Genomic DNA, 26,478 nt, shown 5'->3' on the forward strand with positions numbered 1-26,478 from the left:
GTCCTTTCTCCCTTCTTGCATCACCTTTCTCATTTTGTTTCTGCTGCCTGCCCTCTTTCACATAATAAACCATGCATGTGTGGGAATAAAGGGTCCTTATTATAAGTGAACAATGTCAGGATGGAGGTTGAGTTGGTTTTGCATCAAAGCTTTTAATTCAGAGATGTGGAAGAAATGTTTTAAAATACACCAGGACATAAGGAGAAATGAAGGTTAGCTGAGTGCTAGCACTCACACTAGAAGAGCTGTAATAGCAGATAGCAGCAGTCCAGTAATGTTGAGTATTGTCAGCTATGTGAAAAGCTCAATCTTACAAATGGTTATTTTAGAAAACTCTGCTGCGACCTCCCAGTCAGCATCCAACTCAGCTGATAAGACACTGACAGCCATTTGAAATGATTTGCTCCAAACATTCCTGTACAGACACTTAACTCCCTCCTTCCTCTTCCTTTGAGAGTTCTTCTTTCAATGCAGCAGTCTTTCAGATGTGCCTCAACCTTGAAAGATGTTCTATCTCCGCCTGCTGTCTCCAGTGGGGTTTGGAGACCTTTAAGGAAGCTTCTAAAACGCCCCCCTTTAAAATCAGGTGCAAAGGAAAGTAATGTTTATAAAGTGGACCCATGCGTTGCGATGCCACCTGCTTAGATTTCTATCAGATAACTTCTGAAGAAAGACTTCACAGCCATGTTTACTCCAAGCGATAGAGAGGCAGCACACATTTGAATCCAGAACGCGTTTATAAAGGCTTTGCCCCAGCCCACCCACCCACCCACGCTGCCTTTTGTCATTTCACCTATCCCCTTGAACATCAAAGCCGCAGGAGCGAGAGAGGAAATTATCGTGCAATTTCATGGAAAACGAAGGTCTTTTTTCCCTCGGCCAATCAGGGTGGAGTTTTTAGAAATGAAGAAGAATCACGCCTCTTACCCCTGTAACTTTAAATATGATTCTATAATGAAAAGCTCTGATTGCCCCGCCGCGCTCTGGGTAAAGAAGTGCAGAAATAAGCAGCACAGAAACGGCATCCTATTAAATAATTGCGGAGAAAATAGACATTCATCGAGATTTTCCAGCAATTAATTTCTCTCATTCTGCAAAGCGTTGTGGGTTAGGACGAGGAGGGGTAGGTAGAGGCAGCGGAGGAGAGGAAAAGGTGGATTCCCGGAGAATATATTTATTGTACTTGCCAACACCTTTATGCAACCCACACATTTCACAGTCCTTTGACGGCATCTTCACCTGTGGCAGCCCTTCGCCACCTGATCTGGATCTAAATAATCGAATCGCTGATTGTCTAAATATAGTAAATTTTAACTCAAGAGCAAAGTCATAGATTTGGTAATCAGGCTGGAAAATTAGAACAGATTCTCATGTTTATGTTCTTTGCAGTGTTTTGAATTTGACAGGTATTATGGTAAGTTTTCCTCAGACGTGTTGCACTTTTACTTGTTTACATGTTGTCTATAGTCAGATTAACTCATAATTTTGTTATTTTCTATGAGAGGTATTATCTTTCAGTATTACCTGCACTTTAAAGTACCTTGCACATCGTTGACGGATACCTGCCAGCCAATCAGAAATAATGTAATCACTGTTAGATTAAATCCCTCCGTGTTTATACTCTCTGATTATTATCCTATGTATGTAGACTGCCTGAAATGTAGACCTCATGTAAGTAACTAAAACATGTGTGCATCTGTTTCCAGGGCCGCAACCTCATTCCTTCAGCCCCAGGGAACGCTAAGCTGAACTACACGGTGCTGATCGGGGAGACGCCCTGCGTTCTCACCCTGTCTGAGAGCCAGCTGCTGTGTGAATGGCCCAACCTGACCGGAGAACACAAAGTCACCGTAAGTGAAACTTGTCTAAATTACTGTTTGCTAAGTGTTTTCTTAATATGTCATTATGTTAACTTGATACCATCCATACAAAACCTGACAATGAGCATCATCTTCGTCTTCATCTAAAGTACCTGTTATTTCATCATCACTCTTTTTTTTTTTTCTTTTTTTCTTTTTCCACCTCTGGAGCATCTGGCTTCCACATTTCTTTCAGCCTCTCAGCCCGTTTTCTTCTTTACTGCCTGTTTCCGCTGTGCTATTCATTCCCATCCACTTCCTGCCTTTTCATTCATTCATCTTCTTCTTTCCTCCCCATCCATCAGACCTAAATCTCTTCAATTACTCCAGATTTCTCCTCCCCATTCATATAGCCACATGCTCTCAAACACACACACACCCAGTCTCTTATACCATTGGCAGTGTTTGGGACTGTATTTATGTCTTAGAGGCTTTTGATTGGTTTTGTTTGGCTGGCATCCTCCTTGGGATTTGAACAGTATTGATATTCAATAGAGACCAAAAAATGGCAAGTGGGCGTGAGAGGTCTGTGTCTATTTTTACCTTCCTCCATTTGGTGTTTCATCGACGTCAGCCAGTTGAGGATGGAATAAAAGAAAAAATAACAGGACGAGAGGAAAAAACATCACAACGTTTGTTTTTCTCCACGTGTGAACTGTTTTGATGTGATATGGTTGAAAGTCATGGGGGTGTGTTGACTGTGTATAAATGTATGTGTTTAACTGGTTCCAAAGACAGCCCCAGCGCATAGACTTGCATCCCCCAACCCAGATACAAAAGGTTGTGGAGAGTTTTGACCTGCACTTTTCTGAACCCGGCTTGCAGCTTGCATTGCCATTATAAATCCAATGTAGAATTCATAAGTACCTGGCATAGTTTTTTCATAATTAAATCATTATGCAGGATTTATAGGGGTTTGTTGCCAGGTGTAGGCCTAAAAAATGTCATCATGTGGAGCAGATTTTAAATTCCGAAAGTAATGTTTCCATGTCAAGTATAGCACACAGTGTCTCCCATCCACCTGCTAAACAAACAAAAAAGGATAACGTTACTGTTTGTGCCCTAGGTGCGTGTTGGTGGCTTTGAATACTCACCAGGGACCTTGCAGATCTACTCAGACAGCCTGCTCACGCTGCCCGCCATCATTGGTATCGGAGGAGGTGGCGGCCTGCTCCTGCTGGTCATCATCGTGGTGCTGATTGCTTATAAGAGGAAGTCGCGAGATGCCGACCGCACCCTGAAACGGCTGCAGCTGCAGATGGACAACCTGGAGTCCAGGGTGGCCCTTGAGTGCAAGGAAGGTGAGTTTGGATAAAATGTGGTCATTAGAGAAGTTGCTCTCAGTTGCTTTCATTTTGCTTGTTTTCCCCTGGTTTCTTTCTCCCTACTTCCTTGTCTTCATCTTTCTCCCCAAACAACTCCCATGTCCCCAAATACCTTCCTGTAAATCTCTCCCTTGCTGCAGCTTACCTCAAAAGCTGCACAACTCCCATTCAGTAGTCCTATCCATTTCTCTCTCTGCTTTCTCCTTCGCTCTCTATTTCTCCCTCCCTCTCACTGCCAACTGTCCCCATGCTGTTAGGTGGCAGCGGTGTGTGTTTGTGTATGTGCGCATGTGTGCGTGGGTGTTGGTGGGTTTCCAGAGGAGTACTTTGATCTGAGCCAGCCACCAGATGTTGGCTCTCCACCCCATGAGAGAGCTGCCTGGCTGGCCTCACTACCATCCACATTGAGCGAGGGAGGCAGAGATGGAGGTTAGATAGATCCGGGGCACAGAGGTGGGAAAAGTGAGAGATAGTAAGAAAGGAGGGGTTTGGCAACAACTGCAGTAGAGGGGAGATATAGAGCAGAGAGACTTACACACCAGTACATTAGCATATATTAATTTGGCAGGAGACAGCATGGATCCAGTGAGAGCCTACTGATGCTGTTACTGGTTTGTCTGGCAAGAGAGAGAGAAGCAGATGGGGTGAAAGAGAAGGAGAATACTGATAACCATGAGCATCAGAATACATTTGTTTTAGAGATCACTTGTTGCACTACTTTAGAAAACCTAGCATATAACTATAAAGCCTCAATTCCGACTCGAAATGACTCGACTCCACTTCCCTTTTGTACCAGGTACCTTTCTCTAAATGTTCCCACTGCAGGTACTACCCCTTAAACGTAGGCTGGATTCTGAGCTGATCATCATAGCAGCAACGATCCCTCTTGACTTTTCCGTCTTGAACAGCTGCAGCCTTTATTCACTAACAAACTGTAACCTACACTTACTGTACATTTACTGCTAAATTTACAACTTGCAGTCACTTAATTCTGATCTCTCTCTCTCTCTCTCGCTCAACCACACAATACACACACCAACTTAAAGGAGCTCTGCCACTCTTGTAACCAAGGATTTTGAAGGTATAGTATCGCTGATGGTTGCTATAGATAGGTAGCTTGGGGATTTAAAAATGCAGGGTTTATGCAGGATATCCTGTGTCTTGTGAGAGGCAGTTCTAGTGACGATCCACTAACCATGATTCATGTCATAATTAATGCAACAAGTGCCAAGATATCCTGACATCCCTGGTATGGAACAAGCTTGTAAAAGGACAGATCCACACTGCACTTTCCATGATGCATCTCGTCCTTGTCTGGTCAATGTAGCCTGGTTCCAGACTTCTAATTTGAGTCCCTTATCTCCATTTTGTTCAGCAAATAATATCATTCTGGTGTCATGCTCACTGATAGCTGTTTCGACCAATCAGGCATGATTTAAAAATGGCAGTATCATCTTCCTCCATAGCTTGTTGTTTTCCCAGCCACATCCATGAAAAACAAAAACAAATAAAGGCTACAGAAATGGTGACAAGCTCACATGAGGTTGATACGGCTAACTGTTGTTAACCGAGCTGCTCAGGGGATGACTGTGTGTGTTTTTTTACACCACTCCCCTGACACTTTAAGTCTTCATGTCCTGCTCTTTTCCAACTAACTGCAGTCACACACACACACAGACGCAGAAACAAAAACTCACACAGCGGGTCAAACAATGATTGGCTGGGGATGTGTGGCGGTGAGTGCAGGTGTCCTGACCCTGTCTGTCCCCCGCTGTCACCACTGTCTGGAAGACGACAACAGGATGGATGGAGGGAGAGGGACGGAGCGAGGGAGATAAATAAGGCGGACGACTTGTGAGAGGAGAAAGGGAGGGGGGGTGGACACCGAAGAAGAGATGGATGGGAAGATTATGAGAGAAAGGGAAGCAGGGAGCACTAGAGAGAGGGAGAGAGAAGGAAGTTTGATGTGAGGATAGTGGGAGAAGAAAGAAGTTATTAGAACATGTGGGGGGAAGTAGAAGGAGACGAATAAGGGATGGATAGTATGAAGGTGGAGTGAACCACTTTTCCTTCTCCAGGCTAACAGATATGTAGCAGCCGAGCAAAACTATTGACTTTAAAGATAGATGAAAGAAAAGAAATGTAGAGAAGAGACTTGGCGGGGAAGGGAAAAAGAGACTGATTAGAGATGCAAAGAGAGATGGATGGCACGAAGGGAAAAAGCAGAAAGATGGAGGGACGTGGCTTAGGACAGGCAACCATAGGGGAGAAAGAGGTGACCTCTGAGATGTCACTCGAAGAGAAGAAAGAGGGAGGAATAGAGAGATAGGAAGGGAGGGATAGGGTGACACAAGCCATCTGTTAGTCTGGGCTTTGGTTAGTGGTTTGTTTGGGTTGTGTATCCATGTGTTGGTGTATTTTGGATGACGCTGTAGGGCACACACACTCACACACTGTCGAGTTAATGGCACTGTATAGCTTTAGATTTTCTCCTTAAGGGAGTTTTACATTTATACAATAGAATCAAGACTGTTCAGCATTAGCTATATGCACTATTGTATGGGATGTGAGGGAGAGAATGGATTTGATCCCATTTGTTCCCTCTAGATGTGAAGTTGTGAAGCCATTGGAGTATACAGAATGGGGTCAGAACACACAGTCGCCGGGAATGGAAAATGTGTAAAAACATTGACACATGCACTCACATAAATCATCTGGGCACTAGGTTATGTGTTCGGCTGTGGGGCAAAACACGAAAAAGTGAGTGTGTGTGTGTATGTGTGGTGGCAGCGTGTAATGTGTGTGTACTCACAGCAGGCTCATGTTCCTGTGTGTGATTCCATCCTGAACTCCCCTCCAGCCACCAAGTACCACAACACTTTCCTCCATCCTCCCTCTCCTTCCTACCTCCATCTTTCTGTCCGCTCTGAGCACAGAGCGATCGCACAATGGTGCTTTTCAGTGCTACTCCTCCACACGCCTCCATCTTTACCTCAAGTCCACCTGTGTCTCTGCTCGAAAACATCCTGTTTCGGAAAATGCAGGTGTTTTAGGTTCGGTTGTCTGCATTCTCCAGCTTTTTTTTTTCTTCTGTTTTGTGTTTCATTTAAAGGTGCACTTTGTGGTTTGGGGGTATTTTAATCAGAAGAGAAAGATCTTTATTGACTTTACTGCCCCTTACTGCAATAGTGTTCCTTCTAAACATATCTATTTCCCAAGAAAATACCTCATCTGCACCTAAAGATTTGAGCATTACACGAAGAAGAGTTTATCACCAAAATCAAGACTAAAGAACTATAAAAAAAAAACAGTATTTTTAATGCCTTTCTGATTCTAGTCTGTATTAAGTCCTTAGAAATCTGATTGTCACTTGAAGAAAATTTGAAAATTTCATTTGTAACCACTCTCTCGTCCTTTGCCCAGCCTTTGCCGAGCTGCAGACAGACATCCACGAACTCACTCAGGAGCTGGACGGAGCAGGAATCCCCTTCCTGGACTACCGCACCTACGCCATGAGGGTCCTCTTCCCTGGGATTGAGGACCATCCTGTGCTCAAGGAGATGGAGGTACGGGTCAGTAGAGAGCGCTCCACACAAACACACACACAAACACACCAAATGAATGAATGAAAGTTGTTCTGTGTGTGTGTGTGTGTGTGTGTGTGTGTGTGTGTGTGTGTGTGTGTGTGTGTGTGTGTGTGTGTGTGTGTGTGTGTGTTAGAATTGGGCTGTTTGAAGACGAGATTTTTTAAGCATGAAAGAAGAAAAAAGAACCAAATTCATCTACTGAATGTTTTTTGATTGTTTTAAAGGAAAGTTTTTTTACCACAGTTTTGATGTTTTATTTCTTTTCAAACCAATTTCTACAACTTTCAAAAGGGTTATGACTTTTAAAGTTTGTTCTATTTGTACAAGGCTTTGATCAGTTTAGGGTTTGGAAGGCTACATTTAAGCTTTGAGATATTTAAACTATAGACCAAAACTATTAAAAACACAGCTTCTGTGACAGAAATCCTCTAGAAGAGTTAAGGAAATATAAACCGGAAGTTTCAAAGAAGTAAGATAAGAATGTCTATCTTAATATGTCCACCAAACATCTTTCATCCTCAACAGCTTCTCAGTTAGAGATGTTTCAAGCTCAAACTAGTAAGAAAAAATACCTTGTGTGGAAGTATCTCTCAGGGCTAGCTCCAGTTTGATGTAATACAGCGAAAAGAAGGCTCTTTTTTGGGGAGTGAGCGATGTCGGAGCTCCACTAAGTCTTGGTACGAGTGATAGATTGCCTCAACCTGACCAAGCCTGTTTGAGTCTCCTGAAAAAGCAATGTTCACACATTCAATAAAACACTCTCCCCTCCACGGCTGCTCCTTTCTCCAGAGGGAACACTCTATCACTCCGGTGAACCTCAGCTGTGCGGACGCTGTAACGCAGCATGCACACGCACCTCCATCATTTCTCTGTATGCATTAGACTCGCACACATGACATCACATAGAAATGCACACTTGCGCTCTGCTGACACGCATGTAAGTTGGCAGCGGCAGCGTGGACGGGGGCTTCAATACATCCAGTATCTGCCCGCGCTATCACCTGTATTCCAAAGGGATAGTGTAGCGCGACATTGGATTTTCATTTGTATGGCCCAGGCAATCACAGGCCACAGTAGTGCGCTAGCAGGCAGATCAATTTCTTATTACAGCATGAAGCTCACATTCTCACTTCAAACCTCCGTTCCTCTCCCCTCAGAGGGGGGAGGTGGCCTGCCGGTTGCTTTGAGAGGGGAAGAGAATCAGCGATAAGGGGGCGTGCAGTGAGGGATGGAGGGAGGTTAAGAGAGAGAGAGGGGACTGGGGAAAGGTGGCCGAACATTTGGACAATAATAGGCGGTAAACGAGTGCAAAACTTGAAAGCTGTGTTCATGGATGCATCTGGAAGCCGATTTTTCCTGTATGATATATTATGTATATAAATATATTGTGAGTGTATCTGTGTATGTGCACATGTGGCTCAATGTATCCTTCATTTGATATTCCTTATTTCCACACATACTCATGAACCCATTCTCAACTATAAACTCACAACCAATTCTTCTCCCCACATCCTTCTCCTCATCCTGATCTCAACCATTTCCCCCTACTACTCATATTCTGCCCTCTTTTCTTCCTTTTCCTCATTCTTTTCTTCCCTTTTCTCCTCTTCTCTTCCACCCAATTTCCTGTTTTCTTTCATTCCCTCCTTCAATCCATGCCCCCCTTTCATTTTCTCCTTACCCCATATCCTTTTGATGGCTACTTTTCCACCATCCCTGTCCTCCTCTTCTCACACTCTTCCCCATCATCACCTCCGTCCCCTCCCCTCCAGGTCCCTGCTAATGTGGAGAAGGCCCTGACATTGTTCGGACAACTGTTAACCAAAAAGCACTTCCTGCTGACCTTCATCCGCACCTTGGAGGCGCAGCGGTCATTCTCCATGCGAGACCGGGGCAATGTGGCCTCCCTCATCATGACGGCGCTGCAGGGGGAGATGGAGTACGCCACGGGCGTCCTCAAACAACTCCTGTCTGACCTCATCGACAAAAACCTGGAGAGCAAGAACCACCCGAAGCTGCTGCTCAGGAGGTATGAAAACAGTGAGGGGGAGAGGGGTTGAAACTCTGCACAAAAACATGTCACACGTGCCCGGGTGGTTTCCCCACTGAGGGTTCAAGTTTGAGGTTACGTCCCTTTGTTTATCACACGTCTCGCTGCTTTAGGGTGTCCTTGAGAATAGGCACCCTCCAAGTGTGGGCACCTTGACCTTTTAGCTTTTAAAGAAGAAAAACAAAAACAAAAAAAGTTTTGCTCCCTTTTTCTCTTACCCTCCTGTTGTCATGGCAGTGGTAATGCAAAATTGAGCAGATGTTATATTCATCATGGTGCAAAAATAGCAAGAGAACAGAAAATTATAGAAAATAGAGGATGATGCTCTGTGAGATTTTGTTTTTTCCTCGTGCAGCTAAAGTTATGGAGGCAGTGGACAGGGACTGTAGCTTTTAGAGGCCTATGTGACGTTACCTCGTCTCTATCTCTCAACCCTGTCCCTGTCAGAGAGGATTACACCCCTCAGCACACACACACTCCCAACGGAGCTGCAGTCAGACAGACCCCCTCTCTCTCCTCTCACACACACACAGTGAGGAAGGTAGAGAGGGGAAAAGTACGAGGGATGTAGAGGGAAGAGAGGAGGATTTACAAGGTGGGGTGTGAGGGATGGAGAGAGAAGGTGAAAAGGGGGAAGATGAGCAACAGAGGAGGGGAGGAATATGAGGTGAAAGAGGCAGTGAGAGAAAGGTGGATGGAGCAGAGGGAGGGAGGGAAATGGTGATTGACAGAAAGAGAGGGCAAAATGTCTGGAGGGAGACCTGGGCTGGAGGCAAATTGATGGAAGGAGAAACATATGCAGGGAGAGAGAGAGAGAAGAGGACAGTAGAAAGGTGCAATATGGTAAGAGAGGAGAGAAAAGAGAAGGAAAAATGAGCTGCTGCAGACAGTCGGGCAGAGGAAGATACACGTATTTAAGGGAAGACACAATTAGAGAAATGGCCTGTCTCCAAATAAATTGGAATTAGACATTAAATGATAAAAAAGTTATGTTTTTTTTCCTCTCTCCTCCTTCTCCTCTGAGAGATATTTAATTAAAAATCTAATCAAATAAATGACTCTCAGCCAGTGTGCCTGTGTGAAGCCTTTTCCAATCCCCTCTTGGGGCGTACGGTCACAATACGCTGTCCCTGCTAACTACACTAGCCTCGGGAGCTGGCGTTAATAAGCTCGGCAATTATTACACATGGTTCATCCTGTTTTGGTCTTTTTCCTGCAATAGATAGACTTCTTTTATTTTTTTTACATATACAAGGAAAAACACAGGAGGGAGACTTAATAGTCTGCTCCCGTGTGGATTTTCATCCCCTATGGTAAAATAAAGCTCTTGCATTGGGTGCATTTGGTTTGATTTGTACATAATAGGCTCAGACTTATTGCGTGCAGCCAGGAAAAGGCTGCACGCAATAACACATCAACCCCCTTCTCTTGTAGCACACGTTTAAAAACTTTGGAACGATTGGGTGCAGGGACGTCGCTCCCCTGAATGAGATGTTGTTAAGAGTCGCCCACTATCATGTCCTGACATGCCCGAGAGCGTGTTCTGTCCAGGTGTATTCGCCTCCATCGCCCTCCATCCCTCTGTTCCCCGTTGCCTCATCTTTCATCCGCTATATTTTGCTGACAGCCATGGAAAAAAAAAAGCTGCTCCACATACATCAAACAAACAGTCAAACGGGGAGGCTTGCGGAAGCGTAGGAGTTCACGTCTCGTTCCCGCTACAGGCCTTAACTGGTTTCACTAGTACATTGGCCTAGTTTCCTGTGTTTTCCCTTTATTCCCTTACTATTCCTCAATTGTCAGGAAAAAAGCAGAGAATTTCTGTGCAAAGTTGACAAGAAAATATCTTCTTGCGCTGTCATTTCTCAACAGAATGTACCCTGCACCTTGTGCCTCGCAAACGACAAAAAGACTCATTAGAAGTTTGGGAATATGGCCCAGTTAGACAACCCAGTAACCCAGCAGAGGACTCCAGTTATCTTTAATGCACGCCCATTCATCTAAGAGAAAACGAGGAATGGATAATTACACAGTCTTCCTGTTTCTCTCTAATGTGAAAAGGAAGGATGGTGGAAATCTGAGGATGATGACGGAGAAGGAGAAATAATCTCTTTTAGGCTTCCCCCCCTCCACACACACACACACACATACACCCTTACTGCCCGTCTCCCTTTCAGCTGTTTAACAAATTAGACACAATAAGTCCATAATTACAATGCCTTTTAATTGTTTTCATTCGCCGCTTGTTCACGTGTGTCTACTCGAGAGCGTGCACGTGCGGAGGTCCCCCTCATTACACGGCAGGTTTGTGATTAACGAGAGAAGTTAGCGAATTATACTAATTGCTGTATTTTTAATGAAGACGAGTGGGTTTGCTTGGAGGGGGTAAAAAACATGAGGAGGGTTTGTGTGGGGGGGGTTAAACAATGAAAGAAATGGAGGGGTTTGTTTTGCCAAGTTAATTTGTTTGCATGTGAGGGTGGGGGGGGGGGAGGAGAGCCAGGGAAAGGGCTCGGGTGTTTGAAGGCTAACCGCGCGACGATTGATAACGCCGTGTGTTCTCTTTGATGTGCGAGTGTGTCTTAAATGCCTCTTCCCCCCGCGGTGGTGAAAGTGTTGGTTTATGCCCACAGATCCTCATGTTTTGGGACGACTCCCAAACCTCCCAGTGCTTTTAGCAGGCATTTACGTGCTTTTTCGTTCACTGTCACTCTCTAATTTTCTCCTTCTATTATTTCCCTCTCACCCTCACCCTTCTCCTTTCTCTTCCCCATCCGTTTCAACCCTCTCTCCTAGGACGGAGTCTGTCGCTGAGAAGATGCTCACCAACTGGTTCACCTTCCTGCTTTACAAGTTCCTCAAGGTAAAATTGTGGCAGACACACACAACATTTGAAGCAATACAAATACCGCTGCTGTTTGAGAATAGAAAAAAAATGGCTCACACACGCACACCATCACAGGTGCAGCATTAGATAAGGCAGAGGCAGCAGGCTCCCTATCCCTTACCTCTGCCTTTCATGTGCTAAATTCTCCTTTCTCCGAATTGAGGAATCTGCGGTCTGAAGCGCTGTTCAGACACAGCTGGTCATGTTGTTGTGATCGCCGTAGCCTGTCGCACTAACCTGTCCTCTCTTTGTGTCCCTCGCTGCATTCTTTTACAGCCAGGAGAAGCCAGTGTGTGTGTGTGTGTGTGTGTGTGTGTGTGCCCGTGTGTTTGTATCCCCCTTCAGAGCTTTGGGGCTTAGCAAAAGAGGAAGCCAGAGATCTTAGAAAAATGCATTCTCTCATTTTTCTGTCTGTCTGTCTTCTCTTTTTGACTTCCTTTCCCTCTGATACGGAATCAGAGAGAATTATTGAGGCTTAAACTGTGCTAAATTCTTGTTCCCACACACACATTCGCTGCACTCAAACATCGCTGCAGCTAATCAGTTAGCAGCGGGGCCTTAAACCCCCGCCAGGACAGGCACTCTGGCGGACACCGAACCAGCCAAGCCCCCGGGGGTCCCAGTTAGCATCTGTGTGTGAGAGTGTGTAAGCTCTTGGTGTGCATGTATGTGTGTGTTTTGGCTCCATATGCGAGACAGCCAGAGTTGGGTTCAGAGACAGGAGATGGGGTTACTAGGGAATCTGCTTGGGATCTTGTAATAACAGCTGTGTTTATGAACTAAAGACAAAGACAACAGAAAAGACAGGAAAAGGTTGAAGAATATGGGGAGAAAATGGTCAGAAGTGGTTATGGATGAATGAGAGGAAGTGTTGCGGACATGAAAAAGGTTTTTGAGTGCAAAGGAAAAAGCAAAGCAAGAGGGGAAAATGGAGAGACTGGGAGGAATGAGTACTGAAGCAAAGACTTGCCATAGCTAGCAGCAAGGTTACCCACCTAGCTTTTATCTAACCTCCGCAATTCAGTGCCTCTCTTTCTCCTGAGTTTTTAGGGGTCACATGAAAGAGAGGACCGGAACAATTTCAAGGTTCAGCCAGGTGTGAATAGAGATGGCTAAAGGTCAAGTAGTTGTTCAAAGCGAGGAAATAGATAAAGCTTTTACCTACCAAAGGGAACAGGAATGAGAAGAAAAATCCTTTTATCCATTACCCTATTCCAAGGGTTCACTTGTCCTCCTGTGCACTGGCTTGTTTGAGAGAACAGGGAGTCATGCGGTTATTCTGTTTCTGCACCAGATGTGCTGTGCTGCAGGTAAAATTGCAATAGACTGTTTCAGGAAGCTGTATGAAAATTACATGACAAGTATAATATCAGGAATCATAAGGATGTATTATCATAGTGGTAACAGGATGCTGAAGTCAGTGAAGCCTGGTTTGTATGCTGTTAGACAGTGAGGACGTCAGCCGATGTGTTGTTTTCTCCATAGGAAGCAGGCAGTGTTAGATTATCCCACAGAGTTCATCTGACAGCTTGCCAAGATGACCGACACGTGTTGATGCATGAACATGCCCGGCTGAAGGGCAGAGGGCAGGATTTACAACACACTTCTTCTGCTTCAAGACAGAAAGTTGCATGTCGATGGCAATCAATGAATCATTGGTGGAGCAGCATTCATATTGTGACAAAGAGCATTCAAAAAAGTATGGTATGAGTAATGCGTACTGTATCTTTACATCTGGCCTTTATGTCCATTACATTTTACTCCCCAAAGTTACTGATGACATCTGAGAACATAGTAACATCGCTATAAAGAGCTGTTGCTAGACCTTTAAAATTAACCAATGTCCTCTAGTGACCCCTCGTCACGGCTCGCAAACACTTAAACCAAAAAAGTGAATAGCCTTTTTCAGTCCATTTCATTTAAATAGAGGCCTGGAGATGTGAAATTATCCAGTGATCATAGTCAAAAGATACTATTAGAGAAAAGCGATAAATAATAAAAATCCATTTGTGTTCATACACAAGTTTCCACCGAAAAAGAACCATAATATGCTGTTGAAAGCTCTGGATAAAGCAACTAAGACCTTGATTGTGTTTTTTGTTTGAGTGATGGCTAAAACTACACAAACAAGACCAAGTTGTAATAACCAGTCTCTTCCTTTAAAGAGCAACTGAGAAGTGGTTCAAGCAGGCAGTGCTCAGTTGTCAGGCCAGCAGCAGAACGAGTGAGTGAAAAAGAGGTGAAAAAGGAAAGCGAGGGAAAACAAGAGAGAGAGAGAGAGACAGGGGCCCAACATCCCAGTGCTCGTTGCCTGGTTGACACGTCTCACACACCAAAGTGCTTCTCCAAGCGTTTTTCACTCCTCAGTCGTTAACCTTCTATTAACTCCTCCATCAATTGCCACTCACTCACACTCACACTCTGCCTGTTTCCTCTCCTTCTTGTTCACTTACTCTTTCAAACACACACACACACACACACAGATTTACAAAGGATGTTTTTTTCCCAAAGAAGAGACACAGGGGAAAGAAAAATGGTGTGTTTGTGTGTGTTACTGTTAGCTAGCACAGGCCTCGTCCTTTGCTGCTCTGCCTGTGGTTGGCTTAAAAAAGACGAGAAATATAATTGGAGAGTTGTTCGGCTAAGCTTTGCACTTTTTGCTGTTGTGTACTTTTGTTTTTGCACATTCACAGATTGTATTTTAACAATCTGCCTTTCTACCCATCCCCCTTTTCCGGCTTCCTTCTACCACTTCCTCTCTCTGTTTCCAGGAGTGTGCTGGTGAGCCTCTCTTCATGCTGTACTGTGCCATGAAGCAGCAAATGGAAAAGGGACCAATAGACTCGATCACTGGAGAAGCCCGTTACTCCCTCAGTGAGGATAAACTCATCAGGCAGCAGATTGACTACAAGACTTTGGTAAGTGCACATACATATACTGGTGCACTCAGCCCTTTGGATGGCACATTCAAACCGATGCACAGCTGATACAGATTGTTAGAACTGCAGCAATTGGTAGATTGATCGATTAGTCGATCGAAATAATTTGCCATCCCATCGTTTCATCATTTCATCAATCATTTCAAGCAACATTGTTAAACATTTGCTGGTTTCAGCCTCTTAAACGTGAGGATTTGATGTTTTTCTTTGTCATTTATGATAGTAAATGAAAAGTCTTTGGTGTTTTAGTATTCTATAGACTAAACGATTATATGTGAAAATAATTAGCAGATTAATCAATAATGAAAATAATTGTTAGATTCAGCCTTACAGAAAAACTGTACTTACAAAAAATTGTGATTAAATGCGTTTATAATTGTAATAAACTGCTACATCAGCACTCTTCTGCAGTTAAACATTGATTCTCAGTCGCCTCAGGAAGTGTTAGTTTGCAGGTCAGATATCATCGCAGGGTCATGCTTCCCCACATCGATAGTTAACACTCCACTCTGTGCTGACTTTCCTCTTTAAATGTGACGGTGCCCTCTGACCTCTGCCTCTGTAGACGCTGCACTGTGTGAACCCGGAGAACGAGAACGCACCCGAGGTGACGGTGAAGAGCCTGAACTGTGACACGGTGACGCAAGTGAAGGAGAAGCTGCTGGATGCCGTGTACAAGGGCACGCCGTATTCACAGAGACCAAAGGCGTCCGATATGGACCTGGGTAAGGAGAGGGGGAACTGACACACACGTACACACACGCCGAGCACAGGTGCACTGCTACAGGGGGTAAAGAGGGAATCGTTTCAAGGGCTCTCTGAAGCAGGAGGGGGTCCTCTAGACAGGAGAAATAATTCTGTACAAAAATAAATTCAAGTCAGGGGCCAAAAGTCAGTTAAATTATGCATCATACCCTTTTAATTTATTCAATCAATGAACTTGCAATGCAGTCTGCATCCTTAGTAAGTCACAGCAACTTTATGTTTGCAGGAAGTTTTTAGAGACTGTATCTATGCAGTCCCATTTAACAGTTTATTTCCCTTATATTAAACATACAACATACACAACCTCACCTCCTCCTGTGTGTGTGTGTGACAGAATGGCGGCAGGGCAGGATGGCTCGCATCATCCTTCAGGACGAGGACGTCACCACTAAGATAGACAACGACTGGAAGAGACTAAACACCCTGGCTCACTACCAGGTAACATAAATCCCATGTTGTTCTGTGTCGGTTGTCATTGTTTAGGGTTTGTTTAATTTGCAAATACAATGATGAGATGTCATTCAAAAAATGTAGTAAGGTAGCACAGTAGCAATTCTGAAAATAGATTCTGTGGTTGATCTGCTGCTGGACATCCTGTGCAGTGTTAACTGTTGTTGGAAACCCTTTCTCAGGTGACAGATGGCTCAGTGATTGCCCTGGTGCCTAAACAGAACTCAGCCTACAACATCTCCAACTCCTCCACATTTACCAAGTCCCTCAGCAGATACGGTACGAGAGAAGGTGTGTGTGTGTGTTTTTGTCTGTGTGTACGTCTGTGTGTACAAGTGTATGTATGCCCCTGTTTCATAATGTGAGCAAATGCATTTCTAACAACACACCAGTAACAATTTGCTTTTTGTTACAAGTAAGCTGCTGCTGCCAGATACCAGTAAAAGCGAAACAGCTACATTGGATTCACTATAATCCTGATGCATATGTTTTAAAAGTCAGAAGTTCCAGTCTTATGCATTTTGGGAATATTAACTCAAATTTCTCAAATATGACTGATAGAACTGCAGTTTATGCCAGTTTAATGCTAATAAAGATACCTTCCACCTCATGATAATGCTGGGTGTAAAGAGAACCTTTGTTTCTCACTCCTCTCATCTTTATTTCTCTATGTTCTACATCCTACACAATACAGAGCACAGTGACTCCTGGTCCTGAGCTCTGCCTCAGTGAGACTCTCATAAATACTTACTAACACCCCCATCACACTCACTCTATACTTCCCTGGTCCACATTCTCCACTGACATTTTGAACCTCTCAATCCTTTCCTGCTTTGTCACGGAAGTGACAAGCATTCAGACTGAAGGCGTAATGCTCCGTGTCACAAAGTAGCGGATCACTGTCCAACAAAGGGAGGGGAGGGCAGGAGAGAGAGTGACAGACAAATTTATTCTGGAATGAACGAGTGTCATGCAAGTGGAAGAAGCTGTCACCTTTCAGAAATGCTTTCAACTTCACACAGAGATTTGGCTCTCTGTAGCCGCCTCAGATTTCTTATTCATGTGTTTTTCTTAATGCCAAGGTTAATTTACAGGTATTTCACCCTGAAGTGAAGATTAAGATAAAATGAATTATACTTTTTATAAACCAGAGACTGCTTGATATATGTAATCAGATCAAAATGATCTATTAATACCTGTGTCTTCTCAACCAGAGGCCTCAGATTTCTGCATGACAGATAACTGTGCTTTATTGTAAGCCTGGTATCTCTCTTGTGTCTAAGACAAAACTGTTTCACATATTCAAACAAAAACAAAAGTCAAGTTTTTTTATGGAGCACCTTTAAATCAACAGAGTTTGACCAAAGTGATACGATGGTAAACACCAAAGAACACTAAAAATATAAGAAAACTAGTAAAACATAGTAAGAATGTTGTGGCAAAAACACAACTGAAACAATGATAGTCAATTATAATATAAAACTGACAGGAGGGAAAAATTAACAACAATAAAAAACCACTGACATACATCAGAGCAGCAGTCTGTGCACAACTTTGACCTCTGAACTTCCTCTTTTTCTATTTACCTCCTTATCCCTGGATGCTTAGATAAAAAAAAATTCAAACTGATGCAATATTTGCATTTGTTATTTGTCTTTCACTTAACTCTCCTCCATTGTTTCCTCCTCCACCTCCTTCCAGAGAGCATGCTGAGAACTGCCAGCAGTCCAGACAGCCTGCGCTCCCGAACACCCATGATCACCCCCGACCTCGAGAGCGGCACCAAGCTGTGGCACCTGGTCAAGAACCATGACCACTCAGACCAGAGGGAAGGGGACAGAGGGAGCAAGATGGTCTCTGAGATCTACCTGACCAGACTGCTGGCCACCAAGGTATCCAGAAGCTATACATATACACACACACACACACACACACGATCCTCCCCACCACATCCCTGTCATGTAGCCCACTTCCAGCAGCAGCCCCTCCCCCTGACCTTTGTTTGGTGGTGGTCTCAAAGCTCATTAACATTTTTCATAACCTTTCACACAAAGACACACATATGCACAGGATGAGTGTGTGTGTGTGTGTGTGTGTGTGTGTGTGTCTTAATTAGGAGGTTGACCTTTGACTATTGAGTTGTTTGGTTGGAGTTACTGGGCCCTCTGTTGGTGGCCTCAGGGCTTTCAGGCCTAGGCCTTTACCCTGCAATCATTACTCACCAAATTCCTCCGTGTCCTCCAGCCCACAGTGTGGAACCTGTGCTCAGGTTTTAGCACAGCATGTGTGTCTTCAGATGATGATCTGAAAGGTTATCTACGGTTTGTGTTGATGTCCTGGAGAAACAACGATCAGCCAATGTGTATTTCATCCCTGAGTAACTTGTTAGCCACCACTGGGCAGAGTGTGATTGAGTTCCTATCTCTGCTAAAGTGTTTTGTGAAACAGCAGTTGCAGCCCTGGGACTATTTTATATTCTGGGACTGTTGAAGCTGGTACGACGTTGGCATCTTTACCAGAGCTGTTTCAAGAGCGATTTAGAGAGGTTTGTGAATGTTCTGCAACTGGAGGGTTGGTTAGCTTGTTCTTCTAAATGTCCTACAAAGCAAAAGGTGCAGTTGTATGCACCTCATATTTGTTCATATTAATATTGTAATATATAAAAAATATACTTTTTACATTTTTAGGATAAAAATTCAGAATGTTACTATTTACTTTGAAGATTACGATAATTCAGTGTTGATAGGCTATTACAGGAAGTGTTGTGGGCGGGAAATTGAGTGAGACCAGAGAATGGTGACGAGTTGACAAAGAGAAGTGGCTGCATCAGATCTTTTATCGGCATTCTGATAGAAAACATCACTGATTGCAATAATCGGAAAAATGCTGAATGCTGGATCTGACTACTTGGTTTATCCCTAATTGTTAATTCTAAGGAATCTGAAATTTGCAAAGAAACTTGTTGGTTTGTTTTTGCCTTTAACTGTCACTCAAATCTTCCATCTGTAATTGGTTTCACATTTCCTCTCGAACATTGACCTGCTGTTTATTCAGAGCTTCACATGCAGTCATTAAAATCATCATCTCATCCTCACGTGAAGGCTACTGACAACCAAACCATCTAGACTCATCATTCTGCATGTGTTCATTAACCTCAAGAAAAGCCTCATTTACATATTGTGGGTCCACAAAATATTAAATGTCTAACATAAACTTTTACACACAGACCCCAGCTGTTTTGTCCCCAATCTGCTTACACATACTCACACACTCTAACAAAAGCTTATTAACAAAAACACACAGCAGCTGCCTGTGCAGTCTACTAACAGTGTCAGACTTTTTGTTCTCATTTGCAAGTACTAACTATCTTGGTGATTCAGCTCAGCCTGGTACTTCCTCTCCCCCGATGTTTCACTCATTAGCTCCTGATTTCAGTGTTCTGGCTTCAGGTAGGAAAGTGCAAGGTTAGCGGCATCAGTGTAACCATGATTGGGAAATGCAAGCCAGAGGAGAACAATGGGGGAACTCTGAGCGCTGCAGTTTGTTCTTATTTATTACAGCGCCCCACAGCTTTGTGTGTTTTAGGAAGCTGATTTGTGGATGTGTGAACGAGTACAAAACTGCACATTCAACTTCTGGCTGGTTTAAATAAGGTTTTGTAAGAGGTGGCCTGGATGCTTGAAGATGGAAATGAAGGCGCTGAACGCTTGTGGGAAATATCAAATTGTTTCAACTTCAGAGGAATTTGTTAGGATTCAGAATCTCAGGAGTTGTGTGATGTGGTAAAAAACATTGCAGAATAGCCTTAGGCTGAACTCTCTTTGGGCCCCATCCTAAACACTGTAAAGAACACTGAGCACTAAACACCATCACAAACTCTCAGGAAGTTACTAAAAGCAAAGCACCGTCATTCTCAAAAAGCTGAACTGACAGCTGTCGCCTACAGCCAGAGCATCACCAGCAGAGAGGAGTATGCAGGCAGAGGCTGTAGTTCAGTGGTTTTAACTCAACTGTGTCCTAATATACTCACATACGCCATTATTGGTGTTAAAACTCATTCTCTTATATTTATGCCAAAGTACAGAGAATGTGAGCTAGCACCCTGGTGTTTGCAGACTGACTAAGGCAGTGTTGGTTCTCCTCCTCAGGGTACGCTCCAGAAGTTTGTGGATGACCTGTTTGAGACCATCTTCAGCACAGCACACCGAGGAAGTGCCCTGCCTCTCGCCATCAAGTACATGTTTGACTTCCTGGACGAGCAGGCGGACAAACACTCCATATCAGACTCTGATGTACGGCACACTTGGAAGAGCAACTGGTGAGTGTGTGTGTGTGTGTGTGTGTGCTGTAAAAGCGCATTATTTGAGGCATTTGGTAGCTGGTTTGTGTCTCATTAGTGAACAAACTTGCTGTAGTTTGAAAAAAAGTGACTGTAAGGAGGCAAATATGCAACATTTTACAGTGGTAGTGCAGCAGAATGTACAGTGTTCCTATTTCTCTAGCCTCGGGTACTTTATCACTCACACTGCAGTGCTCTTTGCACCTTAATAGCCTGTCAAGTCCTCCGAACTGTGCAACTCTTCCTCTGTCTTCTTCATCTCATCTCTCTGTTCTCTCAATCCTTCCAGTCTTCCTCTGCGGTTCTGGGTGAACGTGATCAAGAACCCCCAGTTTGTCTTCGACATCCATAAGAATAGCATCACAGACGCCTGCTTGTCTGTGGTGGCTCAGACCTTCATGGACTCCTGTTCAACATCGGAGCATAAACTAGGGAAGGACTCGCCTTCGAACAAGCTGCTCTACGCTAAAGACATCCCCAACTATAAGAACTGGGTAGAGAGGTACGTCCACATGTTTTCAACTGGTTTTTGTTCTTAAAGGTGTTTTAATTTAAACATTTTCAAGATGTCAAGATTTCTAAAATGTTTTGTTTTTTCCTCCAGGTACTACTCTGACATCTCCAGGATGCCGGCCATCAGTGACCAGGACATGAGTGCCTACCTGGCAGAGCAGTCGCGCCTGCACGCCAACCAGTTCAACAGCATGTCGGCCCTACATGAGATCTACTCCTACATCGTCAAGTACAAGGATGAGGTGAGATCCCTATGGACTCCTTAGATATTTTAATTTATGTCAACATGCTTTTGGACCTTGAGTGTCTGTAGTTATATCTTACCGTGTCCATGTCCACTATGACTCGAGGTTGAACTGATTAGGTTTAGGTGGTCAAAGGTCGAGGTCACTGTGACCTCATGACGTGATGATTTGACATATGTCTAATAGGATAAAATGATAAAGTTTTGACACTTGCTATCCTGAAAGTGATGAGTTAAATGCAGTGCAACAGCATAATATTCTGCAAAATATGTTCTGCCCATTATTCAACACCACAGCTCTGGAACAGCAACTGCGGGGCGGTGATTCTAGTCATTTACTTGCAGCTGATTTTTCACATTAAAGGTCTTCCTGCCTGCCTGTTATCTGTATGATCTTATTGGTAAAAATGTACAGAAATGTTGAGTTTCATTGATGGTGGCTAGACATTGGTTGGGAAAATTGTAAATATGGAAAAAAATATACCGTAGGTAGAGATATAGTAGGTGAATGAAACAGGTATTTCTGTTTAAGAATAGAAATTCAGAGCAGCAGAGTGTTATAATTTACACCATGTATCAGTTATGAACATGGTAGGTAGGATGTTGGTGTCTTCTGGCAGTCTTATTTTGGAAGAATGACCACATGTTTTAAAACGCATCATAACATCGACTGACACCTTCACCTTTCTGTCTGCAGATCTTGTCGGCGTTGGAGCGGGACGAGCAGGCGAGGAGACAGAGACTGAGGAGCAAGCTGGAGCAGGTCATCGACACAATGGCCCTGACCAGCTGAGGACCATCCAGCACCTCCATCTTCTCTTTTTCTTCACTCCTCCTCTCCATCTGTCTCTCCCACTCGCTCCTCTCAACCCAACAACAAAACTCCAACCCCCAACAATACGACAGACGAACTGCAAAAAGGACTGAAGCAGTATACTGCAAAACTGGGGGGGGAGTTCGGCAGAGATGGGCGGGCCTGTGTACGCTTACATGTGTATGTGTGTGTGTTTGTCTGCAGCCCCGTACAGTGTGTGGGCTGGTGTCTGCTGTGTGAGGGACTGGGACACCGGACGTTTTCACACAAGCATACATGGAGAAACATGTCAACTGACAGCATTTGATTATTGTGGATGTTGGTGTTTGTCGTTTGCTTGATTTTGATTTCAGGAGTTTTGTCGTGATGACGCGATGGTCAGGAAAGAAACAATGGAAGCCTGGAAAAGAACTCCATATATGGCCTCATTAGCAGGACGGACCAATCTGTGATGAGCCAATGGAGAGAGGCTCTCTAGGTCATGTGACTCCAATGGGTGTCACAGTTTTAAAGGATGTTAGATTTTTTTTTTTTGTATAAATGTAATCAACTGCCCACTCTCTGATCTCTCGCCACTTGTATTACTGCTGAATTTGCACAATTTACAGAAACGTTACAAAGGAAGACGATATAGATATTATATATAAATACAGCTACGTTTTTAAAGAAAGATTAGGGAGAAAACAATTTTTGTTGTTTTTCTTTTTCAACCAACAAACACAATAAAAATACAAACGATACAAAACATGATTTGATATTTGAAGTACAAAAGAAAAAAACAACGTAGACAAAAAAAAAACAACGAAAAAGAAACAAAAAAGTCGTACTGTGCCATGTTTTCTTTGAATGTTGTTTAGTGCAAAGACATTTTGTTAGATGGAATGTGCTACCGTATGATTTTAAATATGAACATGCCTAGTGACTGAAAAGAATTGTTTGAGCAGTGACCCGTCATAAGATCCTTGTTGAAAAAAGCGGGACGTCTTCGCGAGGACAGTTCATGGTGTCATGGTGATAACATGAAGTTGCTGTTGTTTTCTAATTCAATCAGTGCAATCTTTTGGTTTCAGAAAACCAAATATATACTCACAGGATTGTCGCTTTATTGTGGCCAAGTCTGTATCCGGCGCCGCGGCCGGTTCTGTTCTTCGAGGGTCAAGAAGTGACGGTTAAGTGGATCATGGTTTAGTGACTGAACAATGAAGTAGCTACATTGCACTACCTGAAATATTCCAGTTTGCCCCGATACCACGCAGCCACCATATCTAACAGTTTGTGTTATCCATCCCTTGAAGGCTCATTAATTGTCCTGTTAGAGCAAAGCGGAAGTTTTGGTGCTCTCAGACGCTATTTACGTCTTTACAGGAGCGACAATGAGGTCAGGTGGAGCTTAGCAGAGCCCTTCAGTGGTGAAACAAAGTGGGAAAAGCTGTTTGCAGCCTAAAGCCACTTTTTCTTTCATTTTCTCCATGTTAATACCCAAATAGAGGGGCAAAGAAAAGATATAAGTGTTTCTCTCCACCTCTTATCTATCTATTTGAGATGGGGGGGTTTAGCTTTTTATCAATGAGGGGTGTTATAGAAGATACAGGGGTGAGACACCTCTGTTCATTAGCTACACAAGGCTGAGTAATCCTCCCCTTAGCCTGCAGCTCTTGTTTCAAAAACTAGCCTATTGCCATGTGTGGCTTAAGCTTTTCTTTTTATTATTACTGCTCTCTTAAGAGGATTTCTTTGTTTCTCTTTTTTTGAAGTCTTGAAGTCAGGGTTTTTGACTTTGTGGTGAGAAATAATGTTTCAGATTTTTTTTCCTTTTTTTTTTCTGCTTGCCGAAAACCAAACTGTGGTCTGTATAATGTTTTTGTTGATGTTTTCATTTGTAAATTGTATACTTTTTCATGAGGACAAAAGCTGTTTGCCATTTTTTTGTAATCAGTTTTATTTTATTTTTTTTGTCTTTTTATTTTCAACATGTAAATTGTACATTACGGTACACAGAAGACAAAATTCTCTTCGGTTTTGCCTGAAGTTGAAGTACTTGACCGAACTCGAGGTTTATTTTTCCTGATATCAAGGATCAAAATGAAAAATTGTTGCATCAGATGAGCATCTGTGTCTTTGTGATGGAAATGTGACTTGCTGCTTTAACTCTTGTACTTTGTTTTTCTATCAAACATTAGGGCTGTCATTTTATGCTGATCATGAATGCTGTCGCTGTCCATTTTTACGCCAGGTTCCTTAAAAAAAAAAACAATCTTCTCTCACATCTAAGAATAGTGAGCACAACCTCAACCCAAATTAATGTCGACCCACCATTTTGTTTACATGTTTAAGATGTGACATTGCTTTCTACAGCTGCATACATATGAGCATAGTTCAACTGGATACCTGTGGGGACTTCATAGTTCACTCTGTACCTGCCAAAACATAGTCTTGAGGGACCACTCTGCTCATGTTAGGATACAGATTTCTCCTTTTCAGCTGACCAGGTTGGCCCCACACACACACAATCATCTCTGTTTTAATAATAGCTATTAAAGAGAGTACTGCAAAACCTCCACCAAAATATGCTTAGTCCACTTTACGAACATTATAAACATGTTTTTTCTTCTTCGCTATACAGCTGAGTTTTTGCTGCATTTGTACATTTTGCTGCTCTTACTGTAGATCACAAGGAAATAGATGACTGCTGAGGCCCGAGCTCAGCAGTGCTGTTGACAGCAGCCCTTTGAATGATCAGTATGAGCACAATGTACGGTAGGTTTCAATTCCCCTCGGCCCCTGCAAAAGCACATAGACTGAAACCAACTGAGGCGCCAGTGGCCAGTTGGTGATCCGTCAGGCTTTTTAAAGACACTTAAAACATTCTCAATTCATTCTCAGGTTCATGCTCCATTTGTGTCGTATTCTGGTTGTAATTTGGTTGATTAAACGACTGCTGGGGGAGTTGGCTTGTTTATCGTTTGCATGGCTACTTGCCTTTTAGATTGACCTGGACGCATCTTTAGAGAAACTTCCCCAGCCACTGTTCTCTATCCTTCATTTTGCACTGTTTGGTGTGATAATTGACTTGTATTTATTGTTATTGAGGTGGTATACAGCATGTCTGTTGTCTAAGAGTGTTTGATGTCATCAGGAGGAAGTGAGCATCAGCTGATGTTGACGGGGAGTTGCTGGTTCAATGCTGTTTGATCTGTCAAGTCAGAACAAATGAACAAGTGAAGTTTACTGCACTGCCTTCAATGTGAGCAGATTCAGCACAGTCACATATCTCATGTTTAATTCTCAGCTCTTTAGACATGCTTAGTCACACTTTTGCCTTTCCAAACAACCATAGTTCAATCAAACCCAAGTCCTGGCACCATTCTGTTTTCTGTTTATTTTTTCTGGCTTTCTTCCATTTCTGGAAAATTCACTAGTTGTTTTTATTTTTTTCTTTCTTTTCTTAAACCGAAGTTACATAGAAACCAAGGAAACACGAAGCAAAATGAAATTCGGACAGAGCTGGCAAAGGAGTTTTAATACTACAATAACTCAGATACAGAGTTTCAGACTTGAAGCAACTGTCACAAGTTTGCAGGTTAACATTCATTGTGTAAATATTCTGTTATTTCCTATTTTGCAGATTTACTACTTGTAAATAAACACACATCAAGGAGAGATTAAACATTTTTTGCTAAATAAAATGTGTCATGGGATTTTTATTTAATGATTTGTGCTGTTTTATAGATGGATGAAAAAGTCACGCAGGTTTGTTACCGTTTGTTCCACAGCTTACACCTGTTTGCTATACTATCTTAATATGTGTGTATTTGTTATTTTCTCTACCTGCAGCCGTCCTTCATTCATCCATTTTCAGATGATCTAACCACCTGGACAACATTGAAAGGATAGTCATTCCCAGTGACTAGCTAACGGCAGCTACATTTAGTGGCAGTTAGCGGTTACTCTAGTGGTATGCTGCCCGTTTTTGGATTGGAGTATGACAGCTGGCCGATCTTACAGAGCAAAGCTCTTGTGAGGCTGCCTCCGTCAACATTTAACACAACAAAACATTTTGTAACCCTCCGTGTGAGGTACTGGAAAACTTTGACTTTGGTTCTGCTACAGAAGTGTAGAGTATCTGCACTAATATCGATCATTTCCTTTCAATAATGAGTCCACGCCAGCTTCTTAATGGGCTGTGTCATTTAGTATCAATGAACTGAGGTTCAAATTGTTCATACCCAGAGAAACCTTGTCAGCCTGCAGCACGATAGCATCCCTCCACCGTCTGCCAGCCTTTCATAACAGGACCGGCATCATTAATCATTCTCGTGGCACATGTACTTGAGTGGCTGGTGGAGGTTTGTTCTCTGGAGGTGTTAATACTAACACGTTTACCCCCCAACCATACATCATGCTTGCACTGCCCTCAGCTTACATGGGCACTTAATGGAAGAGCAGCTCTGAGTGTATAATACAGTGGAGCGTTAGTTGGCTCAGATAGGCCGGGCCACTGATTTCCATGGCATGTATTGTTGCTGAACAAGAAGGCACGGAGTTAAAGAGCGAGAGAGGCACCCGGAAGAAAGCATACTGGAATGAACCAAAACCACCTTGTCCTTTTTTCATGGCCTGCCTTAAAGCGTCAGCACTTCCCCCCCCCCCCCCACCCGGATTCAATGAGCCCAGATAGACAGAAAATGTTATCGTTCGCACCATGT

The 26,478-nt window shown here is 43.3% G+C and overlaps 1 protein-coding gene across 4 annotated transcripts in view; it reads left to right on the top strand.

Moving 5' to 3' along the window:
* plxna1b (plexin A1b) overlaps window positions 1-25,427 on the top strand; it is a 195,532-nt gene extending 170,105 nt beyond the window's left edge. The window contains exons 19-32 of one of the 4 annotated variants that reach the window (XM_073468452.1): window positions 1,707-1,850; window positions 2,926-3,160; window positions 6,608-6,756; window positions 8,544-8,800; window positions 11,618-11,684; window positions 14,480-14,626; window positions 15,213-15,372; window positions 15,747-15,850; window positions 16,045-16,153; window positions 17,564-17,754; window positions 20,011-20,180; window positions 20,491-20,703; window positions 20,806-20,956; window positions 21,656-25,427. In XM_073468452.1, coding sequence (XP_073324553.1) covers window positions 1,707-1,850; window positions 2,926-3,160; window positions 6,608-6,756; window positions 8,544-8,800; window positions 11,618-11,684; window positions 14,480-14,626; window positions 15,213-15,372; window positions 15,747-15,850; window positions 16,045-16,153; window positions 17,564-17,754; window positions 20,011-20,180; window positions 20,491-20,703; window positions 20,806-20,956; window positions 21,656-21,751 — 2,193 coding nt within the window. In that variant the 3' untranslated portion in view covers window positions 21,752-25,427. The remainder of the gene's footprint in view (window positions 1-1,706; window positions 1,851-2,925; window positions 3,161-6,607; window positions 6,757-8,543; window positions 8,801-11,617; window positions 11,685-14,479; window positions 14,627-15,212; window positions 15,373-15,746; window positions 15,851-16,044; window positions 16,154-17,563; window positions 17,755-20,010; window positions 20,181-20,490; window positions 20,704-20,805; window positions 20,957-21,655) is intronic. The other 3 variants (XM_073468454.1, XM_073468453.1, XM_073468455.1) reach the window with 3 other exon arrangements.
* The last annotated feature ends 1,051 nt before the right edge of the window (window positions 25,428-26,478 follow it).

Source organism: Pagrus major, chromosome 6 (genome assembly GCF_040436345.1).
Source record: "Pagrus major chromosome 6, Pma_NU_1.0".
Taxonomy (NCBI): domain Eukaryota; kingdom Metazoa; phylum Chordata; class Actinopteri; order Spariformes; family Sparidae; genus Pagrus; species Pagrus major.